The 19,093-nt window shown below is 41.0% G+C and overlaps 1 protein-coding gene across 12 annotated transcripts in view; it reads left to right on the top strand.

Annotated features, from left to right (window-relative positions):
• The window catches only part of ANK2 (ankyrin 2), a 486,040-nt gene that overhangs the window by 194,486 nt on the left and 272,461 nt on the right, over nucleotides 1-19,093 (top strand). For 6 of the 12 annotated variants that reach the window (XM_083174512.1, XM_083174506.1, XM_083174522.1 and 3 more), the window contains exon 1: nucleotides 15,412-15,639. The exons of 2 other annotated variants lie outside the window; for them this stretch is intronic. In XM_083174512.1, the coding sequence (XP_083030638.1) occupies nucleotides 15,556-15,639 (84 nt within the window). In that variant the 5' untranslated portion in view covers nucleotides 15,412-15,555. Of the gene's footprint in view, nucleotides 1-15,410; nucleotides 15,640-19,093 lie in introns of those variants that run through there. 4 more of the 12 variants (XM_083174528.1, XM_083174525.1, XM_083174521.1 and 1 more) reach the window with 1 other exon arrangement.

Below are 19,093 nucleotides of genomic sequence, written 5' to 3'. Positions count from 1 at the left end.
AGGATGCAGAGTTTAGCAGGGACCTCACGGAGCTAAATTTAAATGTAAAGACCCACATTTGAGTCATTTTGCTAACAAAGTACATCAGCATACCTCCCAACTGTACCAATTTTTACTAGCAGAGCTAGCAAAACAGTGGTGAATAGTTTATTCACTGAGACAGAGGAAACAGTGGGAATGCCAGCAGCTCATAGAATGCGAGTCATGCCCCCCACAGTGTTGAATAACACGGACTTTTGATCACAGCAGTGCAGTGAAGCCACCCCACTTTCAGTTAACTCCCCTTTTCAGAGTGCACTTCCTAGTTTTAAAATATTGGGCCAGATGTATTAAGGCTGGCGAAGAGATAAACTGGAGATAAAGTGAAAGGAGATAACGCCCCAGCCAATCAGCTGTGTTTAAAATATGACAGTTGGGAATGATTAGCTGGTGCGTTATCTCCTTCCACTTTATCTCTTCGCCAGGCTTAATACATCTGCCCCCATTGGGAGCTATGCTTCAGTTATGTTACTAATTTCTAGTGAATTGATAGGTTACAGTCTCATTAATACTGGTTGGTGGCCTCCTTTATTGTGCGCATGTGACACGTTACATGCTTAAGTCTTAAGGTACGTGCGCACAGGTTTTTTTTTTTTGCATGTGTATGATGGTGTGAAAATTGCTCAGTGTTTCACCCGGCCCAGCCATTTTTACTGGGGTGCGTGCATGTGTGAACCACTTTCCACAGTGCTGGCAATGATCATCACTAGGAGATTTTTGATTTTTTGCTCAAGGGAGCTCAAAATGGGAAATGTGAGCCACTTTGAGCTCAAAATCACCTAGTGTGTATGGGCCTTTAGTTATATTGTCACAAAAGGTGTTTAAACCTAGATGCAGTCAGCTGCCTCCATGTTTTTTTGCTGAGTAGCTGTGCCTGCACCTAATCTGTGATATGTCATTTTTCTCATTGTGTTCAGCAAATACTAAACCTGAGGGAATATGCCAAGTCACAGAATGCCCACACCAGGGAAGCTTGGTTGCTGTGGTAATAGCCACCTGGCATGTGATCAAGATGATAATTAGTAATACTCCTGAAATAAGCCAGTACCTTATGTCTGGATACCATGAGTCTCCAAATCACAGGCACAAAGAATCAGTTTGCAGAAACATGTATTTGTTATAAGTAGAAGCTCAGAAACATGTATTTGTTATAAGTAGAAGCTCAGATGTGATGCTTAATACACATACATGCAAATGGCTTTCGGATCCTTATACAGCTCTGCTTTAATAATCAGCTTTTATACTTAGAGTATAGTGTAAGGTGTTTCTATTTGGGTGCCAGACATTCTGCTTTAATAACAAAAAAAAAAAACATATTGCCACCCATGGCTGTTGAGAAGGGGACTGGCTCAGCCACTGGAATTGTGGTTGCTCAGCCCGGGTCAGATATGTCACTACTACCAAGTGTCGCCCCCTCGTCTTAAGTATAGCACATAACACATTTCCACAATATATCCTAGAATTGTACAATAGAACTATGGTGTTCATTTCCTTCATATTCAAAATTGGTTAAAATCTCACAAAGTTATCGCAAAAGTATGCAAGCACCTATGCCATACTTGCCTACTTTTGAAAACTAGTTTCAGGGATATTACAGTTGGTAGCAAAATTTTGCACAGCGCCCCATTGAGGAAGCATGTCATGCTCCACCCAAAGGTTGTGTCTAGTTCCATATATGGAGAGATTGTGAAAACAGATTGTGAACATGGCACCTAGAAGCATGGGTGTGTACTGCTACATCTGAGAGGAATCTTCTAAAATTACTTATATCCAAATGTAGATGATCCCCAAAGCAGTTAGAAAGAGCTACTATACTTGGTAAAGTGCTGGGAAATGGTGCAGATGATGATTCAATGTAAATGTATCTGTATCTCATTCCTTTTTCCCCAAAAATGTAACAGTGTAATGTGGGCTATGTGAAATGAGGGAGATTGCTAGACTAATCAGGGAGAGAGGGAGATTGCTGCTATTTCAGGGAGTCTCCTGCAGAATGCAGGAGGGTAGGCAACTATGACCTACTGTATGCTGCATTTTATTATTCCCTATTTCCCAACAAGAAATGAGCCCTAACTGACCTAAGCACAATTAAAGATGCTCCAATTACCTAAATACAAAACTGGGAGAAATACTTGAACACCAAGTTGGACAGCTCCTAACTCCACTATAAACCAAGGACAAGGAAGGCTAGTAGTCAAGAAGTCTAGTTATATGTTACATATAAGGCCTCCCCCTGGAAGTGTGCTAGCTGTACTTCCACATCACCATAGTGAATTACTTACTGTACAAACCCTATCATAATAACGCATATCATTTCATTAAAATAGCTTGTTGCAATAAGTATAGATAACGTCTTTTACTTGACTAATTAGTATGAGAGTTATTCATAGTCTGCTTAGTATGTAAATATTATTGCATCATCTCTTTCGTAGTCCTGTGAAATAGAACTAATAATAATGTTTTTAAGGTAATTGACACCAAATGAAGATAGAAACACAGACGTGAAACATGGTCATACATGTGAAAGGAGTAATGAATTATGGGCCTAATTCAGATTTGCCCGCTCATGTGACAAATCAAAATTCAACAGATTATGGAATGACCGTATGCATCGCGCATGTCTGAGGGAAATTAGTGATACAAAATGTGTATGCATCAAAAATGTAATCCTCTGTTTGATTGACAGAAAGCTGGCGTTTAGGGGTGGTAACCTGCCATTTTCTGGGTGTGCCAGAAAGACGCACATCTGTGATGTCAGCGATGACCATTTCCACCCTGTCTTGGTCGCAGATTAGTGGAAGACTCAGACTTACAATTACGCAGCTTGCAAAAACTGTTCAGCGGTTCGGGAATTGGAGTGGATGGTGATTAGCGATCCATTTGCAGTTCTCTTACAATTTAGGAAGGGGTGTTTTTTCTTTCTGACTGGTTGGCAGATTTCTCCTCGCACTCCACTGTGAATTCCCACATTAGCGGGCAAGTCAATGAGGCCCTGTATCAGTTTGTCTGATTACCTTTTTTATTTTTACTGGGAGTTATGCCTTAAATGAAAACCTTTTGTAACTCGCTAGTATTATTGTTTTACTAATGTGTGCACTTACCTCTAGCATTAAAAATATATCCGCTTAATTGTGGCACCTTATTTATATGCACAGCAGTTATGTGTTCTGTATTGTGCACTGGAAAGAGTGCTGATGAATTAGGCCTATAGGTGATCCATCTCCATATACCTGCAGTCTTTGTTAGAGAGCAGTGATGCAGGCAACACCAGCAGGGTTAATCAATATGACACTGCTGGTCTCTGTATTGTACTGCGGTTTCCGCTATCCACAGCTTTGGTGCTGATGAGACAGAACTAGGTAACTTGTCAGTTGTATGCAGTGTAATATAGACTGGCGCTAATCCGGCACAGACTTGGCATTAGGTCTCCAAAATCATGCTCAGTGCACAACTATTTGTCATGCTTCATCATATCAAAGAGACCATGTGAATGAGCATTTGATTGATGTTGACACTACACAATCATCATTTGATAGCACCAGTTGTGTTCATGATAAAGAAGAATGTTGAAGGAGTTGAGCTGTTGCTTACAAAAAAAATGTTTAATTACTGTGGGGTGGTATCAATAATTAAATGACCAGAGTAGTTAAAAAATAATGAAACAGTAATCCAAACTGATCAATTGCAAACTTCCTCACAATAGGCTAGATTCAGCATGGATCGCAGAAGCAAAATCTTTCTCTAATAGGCAAAACCATGTGCACTGCAGGTGGGGCAAATGTAACATGTGCATGTACAGATGATAAAAGGGGGTCGATATTGACCCACAGGAGCGTGCATCTCTATCATTCGTACTTACTGAACAATATGCTCAATCATTTTATTTAACAATATACTGTAGTTGTGCATATGGTCTGCCTTTGTTGCATAGTGTGTATGGGCTTTAGTGTGCTTTTGCGCAAGCATGTCTTGTGTTCATTTATCTATGTGACAGAGTTATGTTTATGTGTGAATTTGTGCTATTTCTGCTTGTTATGTGTAGCTTTAGGTATTCTCATGTTTATATGGTTTTATATAACTTTGAATCCATGTTAGTGTTGTAATGGGCAGATAATACAAATTATTTGTGCATGCAGCAGTATGTAGAATACACTGTACATATCAAGGCCAAAATCATAGGAGTGCTGAGTATATCTCTCATGATGTCACTCTGCGCATGCTATCCAATGTTTAACTATACTGATTTTTTGAAGGGATTCAGACCTGCTCCTGCGAATGGCTTGCGAACATTTTAGCAATCACCGGCCAGCTGCGAAACCATATGCAACTTACTCACCATCCAATGATTTCCCCAGTCTGTGCAAGTGGGCGTAACTCCGTCCCTTCCACAACTCTGTGACAGAGACAGACTGATCGAGGCTGGAGCTGACGTCACACAACCTCCCTAAAAACACCTGGGCATGCCTGTGTTTTTCCACACACTGACACTCCCAGAAAATGGCTAGTTACCGCCCACAAATTACTTCCTGTGAATCAAACTGTAGGCGGATTTGCAAACACAAAAATTGCTTGCAAAATTGTACAAAAGCAGCCGGGTCTGAATAACCCTCTTAGTTCCATGCATGCAATATGGGGGTACAGTCATACCCCTTTTCCACTTGCAGTCCCGGGTCATACCCGGGAATGTGTTCCAGGATGCTTCCCGGGACACTAACCGGGAATGTACCCTTTCACATTGCATTCAGACCCGGGATCGACCCGGGACAACCTCATTCACACTGATCCATAGATCTGCCATAGATCTGGGATCAGGAAGTGCCCCACTGCTGCATCCAGCGGACAGGGTGTCTGTACCTTGTAGGAGCCGGTCTCCTCGGAGTCGAGAGGCCATGCCCGTGTACCGTAGGAGCCGGTCCCCCCGCACCGCCTCCTTCCTCTGCTCTCTCTCCCCGCACCAAGCCGCTGCTGCTCCCGCCTCTTCTCGCCGGATCCGGGCTGCGTTACACCATCCTCAGCGCTTTGTCCTAGCTCTGATCTGCCGCTGCTCCTCCGCCACCTCTGCCCGGGCCGTGCACGGAGATCCGCTCTGCCTCTCCTCTCTCCGGGCTGCTCGGGCACTCCGCTCACTGCAGCCGCACACTGGAAACTGACACCGTCCCCATTCACACCGACGGCATGCCGTGACGATTCCGGGTCCTGGAATGCTGAATACGGGATATTCCTCAAAGACCCTTTCACACTGCACTAAATCCCGGGTTGATGCACGTTCATGTGCAAAAACCCGGGATATTTTTGCAAGTGGAAAAGGGTATAATTAGAGCCAGTCCAATCCAAACTGGGAGCAGATGGCTGAATTCTAACCTGCTAAGAACTCTGCTGGTGCATAGAAGCAAACATATCCCAGTACTGTCACTAACTGCTGGGGATTTCATAGACCACTTTCCAATGAATTATGGGACAGCACATAAAATAAATAAGAAGAGGTGACACTTTAAAGAGAGAGATGGGAATGTGCCTGAACATGGCTATAAGTGAAGCCTTGTACAGCTATTCTTGTTAATGAATAATGAAAGCCTGATGCTTCACTAATGCTTTCTTGGAATTGGCATAAACACTTTCTGACTCAGAAGAGACAACAGTAGCCAGCTCATTACTGATCAGCGATATGTGATAGGAGGTATATACAACAGTCTGGCAGTATGGGCATTCAGCATGACACGTGCTTCTGATTCGTATTTATTCAACTGCTGATTTTAAGCATTGTAATGGCTTCATTAAACTGTGTATTATTTTAATGAATATTCAACAGCATCTATTAAAGACAGGCTTGCCACACGCTGGAAGTGTCACTCGTTACAAAAAAACAAGTACCAAAACTGATATAAGACATTGGGAAAAATAGATCCAATCATGAAGAGAGAGAAAGTGGAGAAGGTGCTCATAGCAACCAATCAGCTTCTATCATTTTAAAGCATGGTCTGTAAAATGACATAAAGGTGGCCATACAGCTACAGATCGATTGTCAGATTGGGCTGGTTGGAACAAAAACCTGGTAATATCTGAATGACAGTTTTTGGCAGTTTTCCAGCATTTTGAAGCAAATGGTCAACTGTCATCCATTACCAGGATTTGGTTCCAACCAGCCCAGTCTGACAATCAATCTGTAGATGTATGGCCAGCTTAAGTTGATTGGTAGCTACATTATCTGATATTTACACACCAGTGGGGTCAATCTAAAGGCCCATACGCACTGGGCAATTTTGACCTGAAAGCAGATGACTTTTGGTATTTTGAGCTGCTTTCAGCTCAAAAACGCTTGGTGTGTATGACCCGGTGATGAGTGCTGATGCCGCCGCTCATCTGCTGGTTTTACCAGCCGAGTGGATGGTTTTTCATAGCATCCAGCTATGGAAAGCCGTCCACCCCCTGTGAAAAATCACTGGACCGGGTGAAAGTCACTCAGGGGTAGATTTATTAAGCTCGGTGAAGTGATAATGTGGCTGTTACTTTAACTGCGAAGTTACAGGCTTGGTTTGAAAAATGATAGGTAGGAGCTGATTGGCTGGTGATAAAAACCAGACACTTTATCACTTCACCGAGCTTAATAAATCTAGCCCACAGTGTGTATGGTCTGAGCGGTTTTCAGCCCAGCGATTTTCACATAGTCGCTCTGCATACACGCTGGTAAGAAGCATTCAGTGTGTATGCACCTTTAGAGTTACACACAGGTTGTATATGATTTATATAAAATAGACAAAATACTAGTAGTGAGAGCGAGCAAAGATAAAAGTAGCTAGGTGGATTCAATATTCTACCTAAAGGTATCCTCACACTTTCATCAAAAATGTGCCAAGAAAGGTTGTATAGAACTTATCCAGCGCTACTGCATATGAAGGTTGTTCATACATTTACCACTTTGGGTACAGCACATGTCATATGATATCTCAAAGTATACTTCTTGTTAAGCACATTCAGATTTACCTAAAATAGAAGGAATAATCAAATATAATGTAGTATTGTATAGTACAGGTTGAGTATCCCGTATCCAAAATGCTCGGGACCAGGAGAATTTTGGATAACGGATTATTCCGTATTTCGGAATATTTTAATATTTCAATGATGTATTTTGAAGTATCTTGCATTTATGCTGTATAAACACATAATATACACACAAATATATTTTATTACCACATAAAATACACACAAACATATTTTAATTGTTCAAAAAACAAGGTTTCAAAACGTGAAACAAAATGTGTGTACTATCTCAGCACTGAATTTGAATGCCAAGCAATCATTGTCTTGCACATATATAGTGCCAGTTACATATCATGTCCCCAGTGATGCTGTAACATATGTCCCCAGTGAGTTTTTAGCAAAAAAAAAATTTTTTTTCACTTTCTGGAATGTCCGTATTTCGGAATAATTCGGATAACGGATATTCGGATACGGGATACTCGACCTGTATTGTTTAATAGTTTTGAAATTCCATATGGCAAAAACAAAGGGCCAGATGTACTAAGCTTTGATAAGCGATAAAGTGGAGAGTGATAAGTGAACAGCCAATCAGCTCCTATCTGTAATTTTTCAAACTCAGCCTGTATCATGGCAGTTAGGAGCTGATTGGCTGGTGCTTACTTTATTACTATTCAAGGCTTAGTACATCTCGCCCATAAACACAACACAGATCAGAAGTATTGCCAAGTGGTCACATTTTTGCAAATACTGGATAGATGTGAAATATTGTTTAAGCAGCTCAGTGTGCACCTGAAACAGTGCAAGTCCTGGGTACTGCCACTGGCGCAGACTCAGATGTTAATCGCTGGGACTTGTCTCAGTGATGTCATCGGATATTCCTGGCATTTCCACCCCTACTGGGGTCTTTCTCACACTCCAATTACCACACACTAGTCGGACCTTGAGAAAGACCCCAGTTGGGGTGGAAATGCATTAGACCTTGCCAGAAAAATCAGGTGGTATCATTGAGCCAGGGAAATTGGGTGACAGATTGAATTGTTCATTGCCATGTGTGAGCACCTTAAGTATATAGAGATGCAGAAGAAGATTGATACAATAAATGTGATCTGCCTAGTCTAATGGCCATTACATTGTACTAATATGTAAATTAACAAAAATATTTGGGTATTCCCAAAATTTCGCTTGTCGACGATTTCACGGATCTCTGTAACTAATATTAACTGTTATAATTCCAGAACAGAGGACCACCAGACCAACAGCAAGGGGACATGTTTTAGTAATAAGCATAGTTCATAGTGTTCAACTATTTTTTTTGCAATGTATAAAGCTTACAGTAATTACTTCAACTGTTCTTGACTCTCTATATTGTAATGCAGACGTTACTATTGTATCTAATGTGAGTAATAATTTATATGATGCATATAGGGTGCAGCAGTACAAGCAGCCTTTCCAACAGCAAATGAGATAAGCATTATTTTAATTTCTTCCTGGCATATTATCTTCAAGCAGCCAGGGCTAGTGCAATTAAGGGAATACTAAGTGAAATAATGTGTTTGTCATGCTTTTAATAAGATTCAGTATTCATGTGCCTTATCTAATACTTCACGTGGCTGACAGCAAAGTCATGGCATTTTCCTTTCTCAGTTTGATTGAAGTTTCAACTTTCTTTGTTTTTGAAGATGGAGGAAGTTGTAGGATTATCTAGTGTGGTTGTCAGGAGATAACCGGCAGATATGCAGACACATCAATGTATTTCCCAGAGCACAGCTGCCCCGTGCTTAGGGTCAGGCTGTGGCTGATCCCTTACTGACTGTACACCTTACATTTTAAGCACTGTACTGTCCAATAAGATGTGTATAAACAATGCTGGTGTATTTCACACAGTCCAGGCCAGAAGTGGAACCATTATTATGGGATTATAGCAGTGACCAGTAAAAGCTCATAAATTGAGTGTGCATGTGTGTATAAAATATACTATATCAATAGATGGATGCCATTTTATATATTTTAAATAATTAGGAATAATTGCTACCTGTTTATATTTAAGTGTATGTGAGCTATTGTTTAGATCTCATTTAGGAGCTTTAATACTTTTGAGCTCAGTCATAGAACCTATACTTTACAGCGTGTGGGTTGTGACAGTTCCCAACCAGCCCACCTTGAACTGTAAGGCATTCTTTCTTTGGTACTGTGATAATATCATAGGAACACAGTATGTGCAATTTGATAGTTAAGTCACTTAACACCCACTAATAGTTTTTTTTACTGTGTAGCAATAAGGTAGGCTTATATTTATCTAAGACAAATACTTTGGGATAGCGGTACTTGTTTCCTAGCACGGCGCCCATCGCATACCGTACTTAGTGGTGTGCGATGCGTGCGATGCGATATTCCCGTTAAATTAACAGGAGTGCTTATACAATGAAATATAGCATAGCATTGCATGCCAGCAAATGGCATGCAATGCGATTTTTAATTGTACAAGCACCCTGATGGGTGCTTACAATGTTAAATGCACCCCCATTGTCAACGCCACCCTCACTATCAACTCCAACCCGCAGCGCAGCGAGACCGCGAGGGTCGGCAGTACGCGTCCTCCGACCTTTTCATACTCCCACTATCAACGTCGGCGTGGAGTTGATTTTAGATAGTGTGGCAAGCGCAGCGAGCCACAGAGCCCGAAGCGTTGCAAGCGGACGTGGAATACGAGCCCGAAGCGTGGCGAGGGGACGCGCAATACATGTAAAGTAATCCGTATCCCCTCGCGGGGCTCGTTGCGTTCGCCACGCTTTGGGCTAGGTGGCTCGCTGCACTCATGACACTATCTAAAATAGTGGGGTGCTTGTACAATTAAAAATCGCATCGCTTGCTGCTATATTGCATGCTGCTATATTGCATGCGATGCGATTGTATACGATCAAATCGGGGCACCGTGCTAGGAAACAAGTACCGGGATAGAAAATTGTGCTGATATATACTGTATAACTGGCAATGACCAAGTAATAGTAATCGAAGTCCATTGACAAGTGCAGGGCTGCACACAGTATGATAAAGGTTTGGGGAGCACAGGGAGACTGTGCAGCCCTCCTTCCTACGGAGGACAGCGAAGCCGAATGCAGCATCCGGGGAAGCGACAGTTTTCGACCCCTGGACCTGTAGTCAGCACATAGGTTGCATATATCCTTGCATGTGTGTATTATTTAATACTTTTTATAGTCAAATCTGTGGAATCTTACAGGGAACATGATAAGTGAGACTCTTCCACCTCTGACTGCTACTCATGTATTATTGTCGGTCAGTTGCTGTAGTTCTAAAGATGTTTCCACATACATTTAGCCTCCGTGTGCATTAAACTGCACTTGTGTCCTCGACCGTCTTTGCATGTGACTTCAATGGGGGAAATTTACTAAGATGTGTATTCTACTTCACATGTGATGTTGCTATGGGCAACCAATCAGAATCTACTTCTTATTTATTTAGCACCCTCTAGAAGATAGTAGACAGGATCTGATTGGTTGCCCATAGCAACATCACATGTGAAGAAGAATACACATCTTAGTAAATTTCCGCCAATGTGTCTTATTCACAAATAGGTGCAGCTTCTGGGGCCTAACCCTAACCACAGTCAGGCTTCCAGCGACAGCAGTATGAGCGGTGTTGGAGTTCCAGCGCCACCACTATTGTCATTCCAGCATTGGTATTCCGACTGCTGGCATCCCATCTAATCAGCTACTGTCATTTCATTAAGCACATAGCAGTTAGGAGTTGATTGGCTGGGTTACCATTTATCTTTCCTAATGAGTGATAACTAGAATATCACTAGTTGTTAAATCTGACACACGCACAATAAACATGTTAACAGCATCACATGTAATCGTAATGCTGTGTTTGATAAGTTAGACCAGTGATTCTCAAATACGGTCCTCAGGACATGTTTTCCAGGTCACCCAGCAGGTGCACTGTGTGTTACCATCTGTCACATTTTAAAAATCTTTTATTTATATTGATTAAAAATAGCTGCAAGCCAGCGAAATATAGACAAACATATATAAGTGCAAATTAGTGGAAATTAAAGTGATTAAAACGTTGCACTGTGTTGTTATTGTGTTTTGTTCTGCCTATCTTGGTATGCCTTATAATATTGTGGTTATAGAGAAAGTTACTATGTGATTGCAACAAAGTTGCTAAATGTTTAGTATCAGACCATTGCATTACATAATAACCACAGTATTTTTGCCTTTGAAAAAGCTGACGCGAAATGCGCATTAGGCAGGCAGCTCACTCCACGATTCAAGGAGTGATGCTGCTCTCTTTCTTTCTTTCATTTTAAAAAATTCTTTCTATTGCACTGTGTTGTAATGGGATTATCCCAAGTATATGTACATTATGTTGTGTCTTCCTGCCGTGGTAACCTAAGTCGCTAAATGAATATTAAGTGACAGAATAAGTTTATACTGAAATCTCTCCCACTGCACGTGTAATCAATTAATTGTATGGTGTGTACATAGGGTAAAACTTTTGGGAGCCAGTAAGAGCACATATATAGAATATCACAGTACAAAATATGTGTATGGGGCTATGAGATATATATGTAGATCTGCAGCATCAACTAAACGGCAATTAGCGCTAAATAGCGCACACACGTACATGAACTTCAATAATAAATAAACTGTTGCTTGATTTAATTGAGACAATACAGGTATATTTGTGCCAAGATATAAGAGCACTAACGACTCACACTGGTATTAATACAATTAGTGTGTATCAATTTCGCCGTTTGATGCTAGCAATATACAAGACTGGCTCCACAGCTGCAATAAACAACATCAAATCGCACAGTGTGTATCTAACACCAGCATCATAGGTTTTACCAAGATTTTACCTTCCATTTACTACAATTATTCTCTATATAAGTGTCCTTAGAGGCACGAAGGTGAATATCCACCTGTGTGCAGGAGCTCAATGCGCTGTGGATTGAAAGGATAAAAACCTTTGATACATGATGCAGCCAATATAGTGCAATTTCAGTTATGAACACACAGGCATAACTGGTGCACATATTGAGTCACGTGGTATTATACCAACTCCCCCCTTTTACTGTCCGGATTGCCGTTATCACTACTGACTCCTAGGTTACAGCAAGCAGTATCAAATTGCACAGTGTGTATACAAAATAAAAGGTGTCACAGTCCACCTTCTAATATTTGCAAGCAACGGTAACATGTGGTAATAGAGGCACCTAGGTGAACATTAGCCTGCCTGACAGGAGTCTAGTGTGGTGTGCTTTTTTGCAAATAAATAAAAATAAGGGGACAATATATTTGACTACGCTGTAGCTATCACTGAAAATTCCCCTTATAATACACACTTACAATTAATACACTTACTCAGCTAAGTGGTATTATACCTATTATTCAATCATCCTTATTGCTGAGAATATATATCAATAAGTATAGCGCTGTAAATTACAGTACAATCTAGCATAATAGAGCTACCTACCAACATAATAGTTTGGAGGGTCTGCAGCGATTTATACTCAAGATTACACAGACAGTGGACAAGAGAGATCACTGCATACAGCTAAAATACTGTGGTTATTATGTAATGCAATGGTCTGATACTAAACATTTAGCAACTTTGTTGCAATCACATAGTAACTTTCTCTATAACCACAATATTATAAGGCATACCAAGATAGGCAGAACAAAACACAATAACAACACAGTGCAACGTTTTAATCACTTTAATTTCCACTAATTTGCACTTATATATGTTTGTCTATATTTCGCTGGCTTGCAGCTATTTTTAATCAATATAAATAAAAGGTATATTTTAACACTAAACTTGGACACTCTCAATGGGAATCAATATACTTGACATCAGTTGAATGAGTGCCTCGAATTGGGAATCCTTTTCTCTTTTTTCTTTAATATGTATTATAATATTCCCAGGGAGCACCTCCAGAAACTATAGGAGTTCAGAACACTTAGCAAGTCTGGAAACAACTGAATCTAAAATATTATTATTGGTCTGTGCGGATAACTACAACCCCCCCAAAAACATTTTAAAAATCCACAGATGATCTAGAGAATTGTGATCCTGAGGACCAAGTTTAAGAACCTGTACGTTGGACTATAACAATATTAGGATACATAAAAAAATACCACAGATCTCAGTACTGTATATTATCCACAGAAAATAAAATGTATTAATGTGAGTAAGTAATTTGATATACCTGAAGATATATTATTAGATGACTATGAATAAGCAGTGAATTATAGGATTGTATTGATGTTAGATGCATATGGTGCTATGAAGTATAACATAGTAATGATGCAATTATTTTAATTGCTGTTTGCAGCGGGGTAAATAATAGGCTTCCAATAGCTATATTTTGTATGGTGTAAATAAATTTGTTACGGATGCAGTCAGTAATGAATGCACCTGCCGGGTGATCTGGAAAATGTGAACTGTGTGGGGTCCTGAGGACCGAGTTTGAGAACCACTTCTCTAAAGGCAATCCCATCTCCTACATGGAGTAGTGGGCCTGCACACAGGCCTCTTAAATCATCCCTGATCAATGCACAATCTGCATCCAGAATAGAACCCAGTGTATGTGAGCACCGGCCCCTCTATACCTGCTGTGTGTTGGCCATCTTTCAAGTGATATATTCAGAAAGACGGCATTGGCATAACAGATCCAAAGATACTAGTACTGTGCCAGAGCCTTCCGATCTTTTCAGAAAATACCAACCCAAATATTGTGCACTTGCCCCATGTACGGGGGGGGCACGCTGCACCTGGGCACACAGGCATTAATATGACTGTCATACAGTATATCCAAACATACAGTAATACTGTATATGAAGCATGTATGCCTCTTAGCAAACACAGCTTAATTGAGCTTACTGTATGTTAGTAAAATATCTAGTTATGTTTTTTTTTGTGGTAGTACATGGCATTAAAAATATATCAATTTAAAAAGTCTTAATTGTATAGGGGCATACACACGGAGTGATTTTGTGCTATATTCTAAGCAATCTGAATAGATTGCTTAGAAAGTAAGCACAGATCTCTCCATGTGTATGCCCCGTTACTAGATTGCGCCTGCATGCACTGACTTACTAATCAGGGATCGCATATCGGAATCGCCCAGAGCATACACACGGTGAGATTTGTGCTTAGTTTCTAAGCAATCCAGTAACATTGCTTAGAAAATAGCACAAAATCGCTCCGTGTGAACACCCCTTTAATGGCATACACATGTAAAGATGTCTGCTAAACAATTTTGCTAAGCTATTTAGGTTAGGTGATTTCCTGGTGTCCAGATCTCCCATGGGAAGCACATACACATGCAGAGATGTGTGCTAAGCGTTTTTCCTAAGCAAAAAAAGGCCAGGTAGTGGTTCAGAATGAGAGATTGCGAGCAGAATCTCTCATTCTGTACACACGGAGAGATTTGCAGTCACTTGCTAAGCAATTTGACTAGATTTTGACTGCATGCACTGACTAATGCTCGATACACACCAGGACGATATGGCCCAAAATGAGCCAGTTTAGATACAATCTCGACCGAATGTATGTAAATCGGCCGTCGTTAGGTCTTTTCTGAGATCCTACCTACTGCAGGTAGGATCTCAGAAACAACCATTGTAGTGGGTGCAGGTCGTGATTGGATCGCGATCACATCAGGTGCTTTTCCTGTGCTGGTCGGCGGCTCCTTCAGCTCGTGAGCAGGTCGTACATTCCTGTGACGACCCGCTCAGGAGCAAGATGGTCCTGGTGTGTACCCAGCATAAGTTAGCAGGAGATATTTAATCTCTCGGGGCATACACACGGAGAGATCTGTGCTTACTTTCTAAGCAATCTAGTCAGATTGCTTAGAAAATAGCAAAGATTTGCTATGTGTGTATGCCCCTTAAGAGTGATAGATTTACTAGCTAACCATAAAGTAGTAGTTAAGTGTTTTTATTTACAAATACACCAAGATTTGTTAACAATTATATATGGCCCTTTAAATATTTTCATTTTGAAACGATTATTGAATGTTTTTTTTTAATGTATATAGTAGTTTTCTAGAGTTTAAATTCTCTAATATAAAGAATAATAGATGAATATATTTTCAAAAGGGTGAAAAATCTTACAGGGTTGCATTTCTTTATTTGAAACCATATTACAATAGAAACCCTGTGTAATGTTAAATGGAAGGCTGGTAACAAATCACAGTGGTTTTCCTGTACACACAAACAGACTATAATGAGCATCTGTAACTCTGCACACAGTCCCTGGCGTTGCTTTCTCAGCTCAGAGCTCTCCTCCTTTGTGAGGGGAGCGGGTCCTGTTGGTAATTGGTGGAATCAGATGGAACAATGCAGGCAGCAGATAAACATTTGTGGCAGCTGCTGCCATGGGAACGTCACACTGCTTCCCCTCCTCTTTCCCCCTCCCCAGTCTCCATTCTAGGCAGCCGCACAGATCTCCGTGCCGTGCACACGGTTACATGGCAGCAGCAGAGTTATTTGCTGGGGAAATTGTTCTAAAATGATGAACGAAGAGAGTACTCAGAAAACGGATGGAGGAGAGAAACATAATGGGACCAATCTGAGGAGGAAAAGACCCAAAAAGGTAACATCTGGATGCAAAGGGCAACAACTGTGTGTGTGTGCTGAGCATGCTTCCCTGGGATGCAGGGTCCAGTGCTACTGCTGATGCTCTAGGCGTGTCAGGGAAGCAGAGCCTGGGTTCCCCGCTCACATTGACAAGTAGTCAGGATGGAGCCAGCTTCCTCCAGTTATAGGTCATGGCCATTCAATTAAAAAAATAAAATAAAAAAAGGAAGTACAGTACAGTAACTTGGCATCTTGGCAAAACCATGTTACACTTCAGGTGGTGCAGATTTCTAATGTGCAGAAGGATGTAGATTTGGGTGGAAAATGTCCAAAGTCAAATCTGAATTGTGGTGTACTGTGTAAATAAATAAATCTGTCTAGCATTTGTGGGCAGCATGAAAAATCAGCTAGTATTTACCCTGCATGCAAAAACAATAAATGTATGTGCACTTTTTGCAATGTATGATGGTTTATCCAGGCGCAAAGTTACTTGTTTGGTGCTGAATGCGTGGCCGAGTGGTGCTGTGTGTGTGTCTATCTGTGTATGGCCGAGTGATGCTGTGTCTGTGGCTTTGTGGTGCTGTGTGTATGTGGCTAAGTGATGTGTGTGTGTGTGTGTGTGTGTTGCTGAGTGATCCTGTGTTGGTTAGGGGGGTGGGGTAGATGCTGTGTGTGTGTGTGTGTGTGTGTGTGTGTGTGTGTGTGCATGTGTGAGGGGGCAGGTAAGTGGTGCTGTATGCATGGTTGAATATTGCTATGGGTGTGTGTGAGATGGAGTGATGAGTGGTGCTATGTATGTGTGTGTGTTCTCACGAGTAGTGAATGTGGTGTGTGTGTGTGTGTGTGTGTGTGTGTGTGTGTGTGTAGGTGTGATGGGGTGATGAGTGGTGCTGTGTGTGTGTGCATGCACGAGTAGTGCTGCATGGGTGTGTGGCTGAGTAATGCTGAGGGTGTGTAAGGGGGCAGGTGAGTGGTGCTGTGTGTGTGTGTGTGTTTGGGGGGGGGGGGGTAAATGGTTCTGTGTGTGTGTTTGGGGGGGGGGTGAATGGTGCTGTGTGTTTGCTCACATGATGTATGTATGAGTTTGTGGATGATTAATGCTGTGTGTGTATAAGTGTATGTATGATGGAGCAGATGAGTGGCACATCAGTGGTGCTGCGTGTGTTTGTGGCAGAGTAACGCTGTGTGTGTATGAGGGTGCAGGTGAGTGGTGCTGTGTGTGTGTGTGCATGAGTATTGCTGTGTGTGTGTGTGTGTGTGTGTGTGTGTGTGTAAAAGGGCAGGTGAGAAGGGCATGTTTAGCGGATACTTTGGATGTACTTTATGTACTAACTGCTAGTTTGTGAACTTAGGATTTACAGTATGTATTGTGGGTGGTCATGAAGCTTGACTTGTCTTTCCCCATTGAGGTGATGAAGCAGAAAGCACGATTGTGGCTGAGCCAGACACTTTGTAGAGGTGAAGAGATAGAAATGGTTTATACCGTACAGTTAGAAGAATGTTGCTTGAAATTTCTAAGAATAAAAAAATATTTTTTTTTCACATTCTTTTATCATTTTATAATATTATTGAAATTGTGGATGTTCATCATGGTGCTGTCACTAATTACATCAGTATACCAATGTAATACAACTATTGTGGCCACACCCAGTCTGTGACTGGAAGATTGTATAAAGATACCGTTAAACGAATATGTCTTATTAACACCGTCTATCTAGTAGTGTGAGTGACAACATTATACTGTAGGTTTAACATACCAGTTTTCACCAAAGAAAGCAGGCAAGATTTACATTAAAGGGGTCCACTTCTACCTATTACCATAAGACTGATATTATTATCTTGCTACAGTACATTCATCCTGCTTGAATCAGTACAACTGCATGTGTAATCTCGGAGAAGTGCTGGATTTCTACTTATAAAAGTAGACAAGAGCCTTTGTATTGTGTGCGGTGGAGATAATTAGGAAACTGTCAAATATCAAACAGCGCACTTACAGTGCGAGAACAGAATCATTCTATGACCCTCAGTAAATGCTTTACTCCTAATTGAGTGACACATTTACAAGCAGCCACACAGTGTAATAGTAATTGTGTATTCAATAAATAGAGCATTTGTGAGTGTTTGTAAATGAGAGCAAATCTATTTAAATTCAAATTCACACCTATTATAACTTTTGAGGCTCTCATGATATATATATGTATACGCTTGTTGCAGATATATAGATGAGTCTGGAATTTTTGGTAAATGTTGAACAGTAGAATCCTCTGGCAGCGTTGTCAGTGGGATTTTCGCTAGTGATGTTAGTTTGAACTATTCATAGATAAGATATACCACCACAAAGGTAGCGTGTTACACTTTTTCTCAAAACAGGATTCAAATAAATTTCTGCCTGTGACTATTAGCTTACTTTTATATCTACCTTAGACGGATCAGCAATTGTCCTTTAAATCTCATCACGTTGTCGTCTCTCAACTAGGAAGCTGACAGTTTGCCTGTGTGGCAAAATATTGTATTTTATAAAAAAAATCAGAGCAAACATTGGCTCACTTGCCTTCACACTTGAGTTCAGCTTTGGATAATCAGTGCTTTCTGCTGCTTAACAATCAGCAGGACATTATTCAGAGGCACATTTTCTACTAATTAGTTGATCAAGGGGGAATTAATAATGTGTGTCAGTGATTGATGTAAGAATTCTACAGTATCTTATGTCTCTTAAGACTCTGCTGGTCTGTTGCTCTGTAGTCCGTGTGACGTCAGCATAATCATTGGTGCTGCATCCTCAGTATAAACAAATGTTACATTTCTAAGATACTGTGTTATCATTTTCTGACATTTGTATATTACATTGTATGGAATAATCTAGACATCATTGCAGATGAAACAGAAATCATCTCTAAATTTTTAGGGTTAAGGCTCGGTTAGTTTGGCGTTAATATGCAAATTGGTTTTATGCATGCCCCAAAACAGCCACACCCATATGTGAATGCGCAGTCTCGCTGCATCTGACGGCGTGTGCCATGTCCAGTACAGATGCAGGCCCACACAGAGACGCACTGTGGGTACCTGATGGTAGATTTTAATACACATTGATGTAGATCAGTGGTTCTCAACCTCGGTCCTCAGTGCACATTTTGCAGGTCTCCTCACAAAATCACAGGTGAAATAATTAGCTCCACCTGTGATCTTTTAAAATGTGCCAGTCAGTAATTAGTGCACCTGTGTATCTGTGAGGTGACCTGGAAAACGTGCACCATTGGGGGTCCCTGAGGACCGAGGTTGAGAACCACTGATGTAGATGATGATGGTCGTCAGCACCGTTTCGGATTCCCCACTGAAGCTGGTGGTGTTTGCATTGTTTGTCCTTATTTAGCAATTATTGTACAGTACATGAAAGAGAGCCCTGGCAAAAGATTTTGTTCATATACACTAAACATGGGAGTGTGCATCTTTAACGATATTGACATACATCT

This window comes from Crinia signifera, chromosome 1, assembly GCF_055691185.1.
Source record: "Crinia signifera chromosome 1, ASM5569118v1, whole genome shotgun sequence".
NCBI lineage: Eukaryota > Metazoa > Chordata > Amphibia > Anura > Myobatrachidae > Crinia > Crinia signifera.
This window is presented reverse-complemented; position numbering and strand designations above follow the sequence as displayed.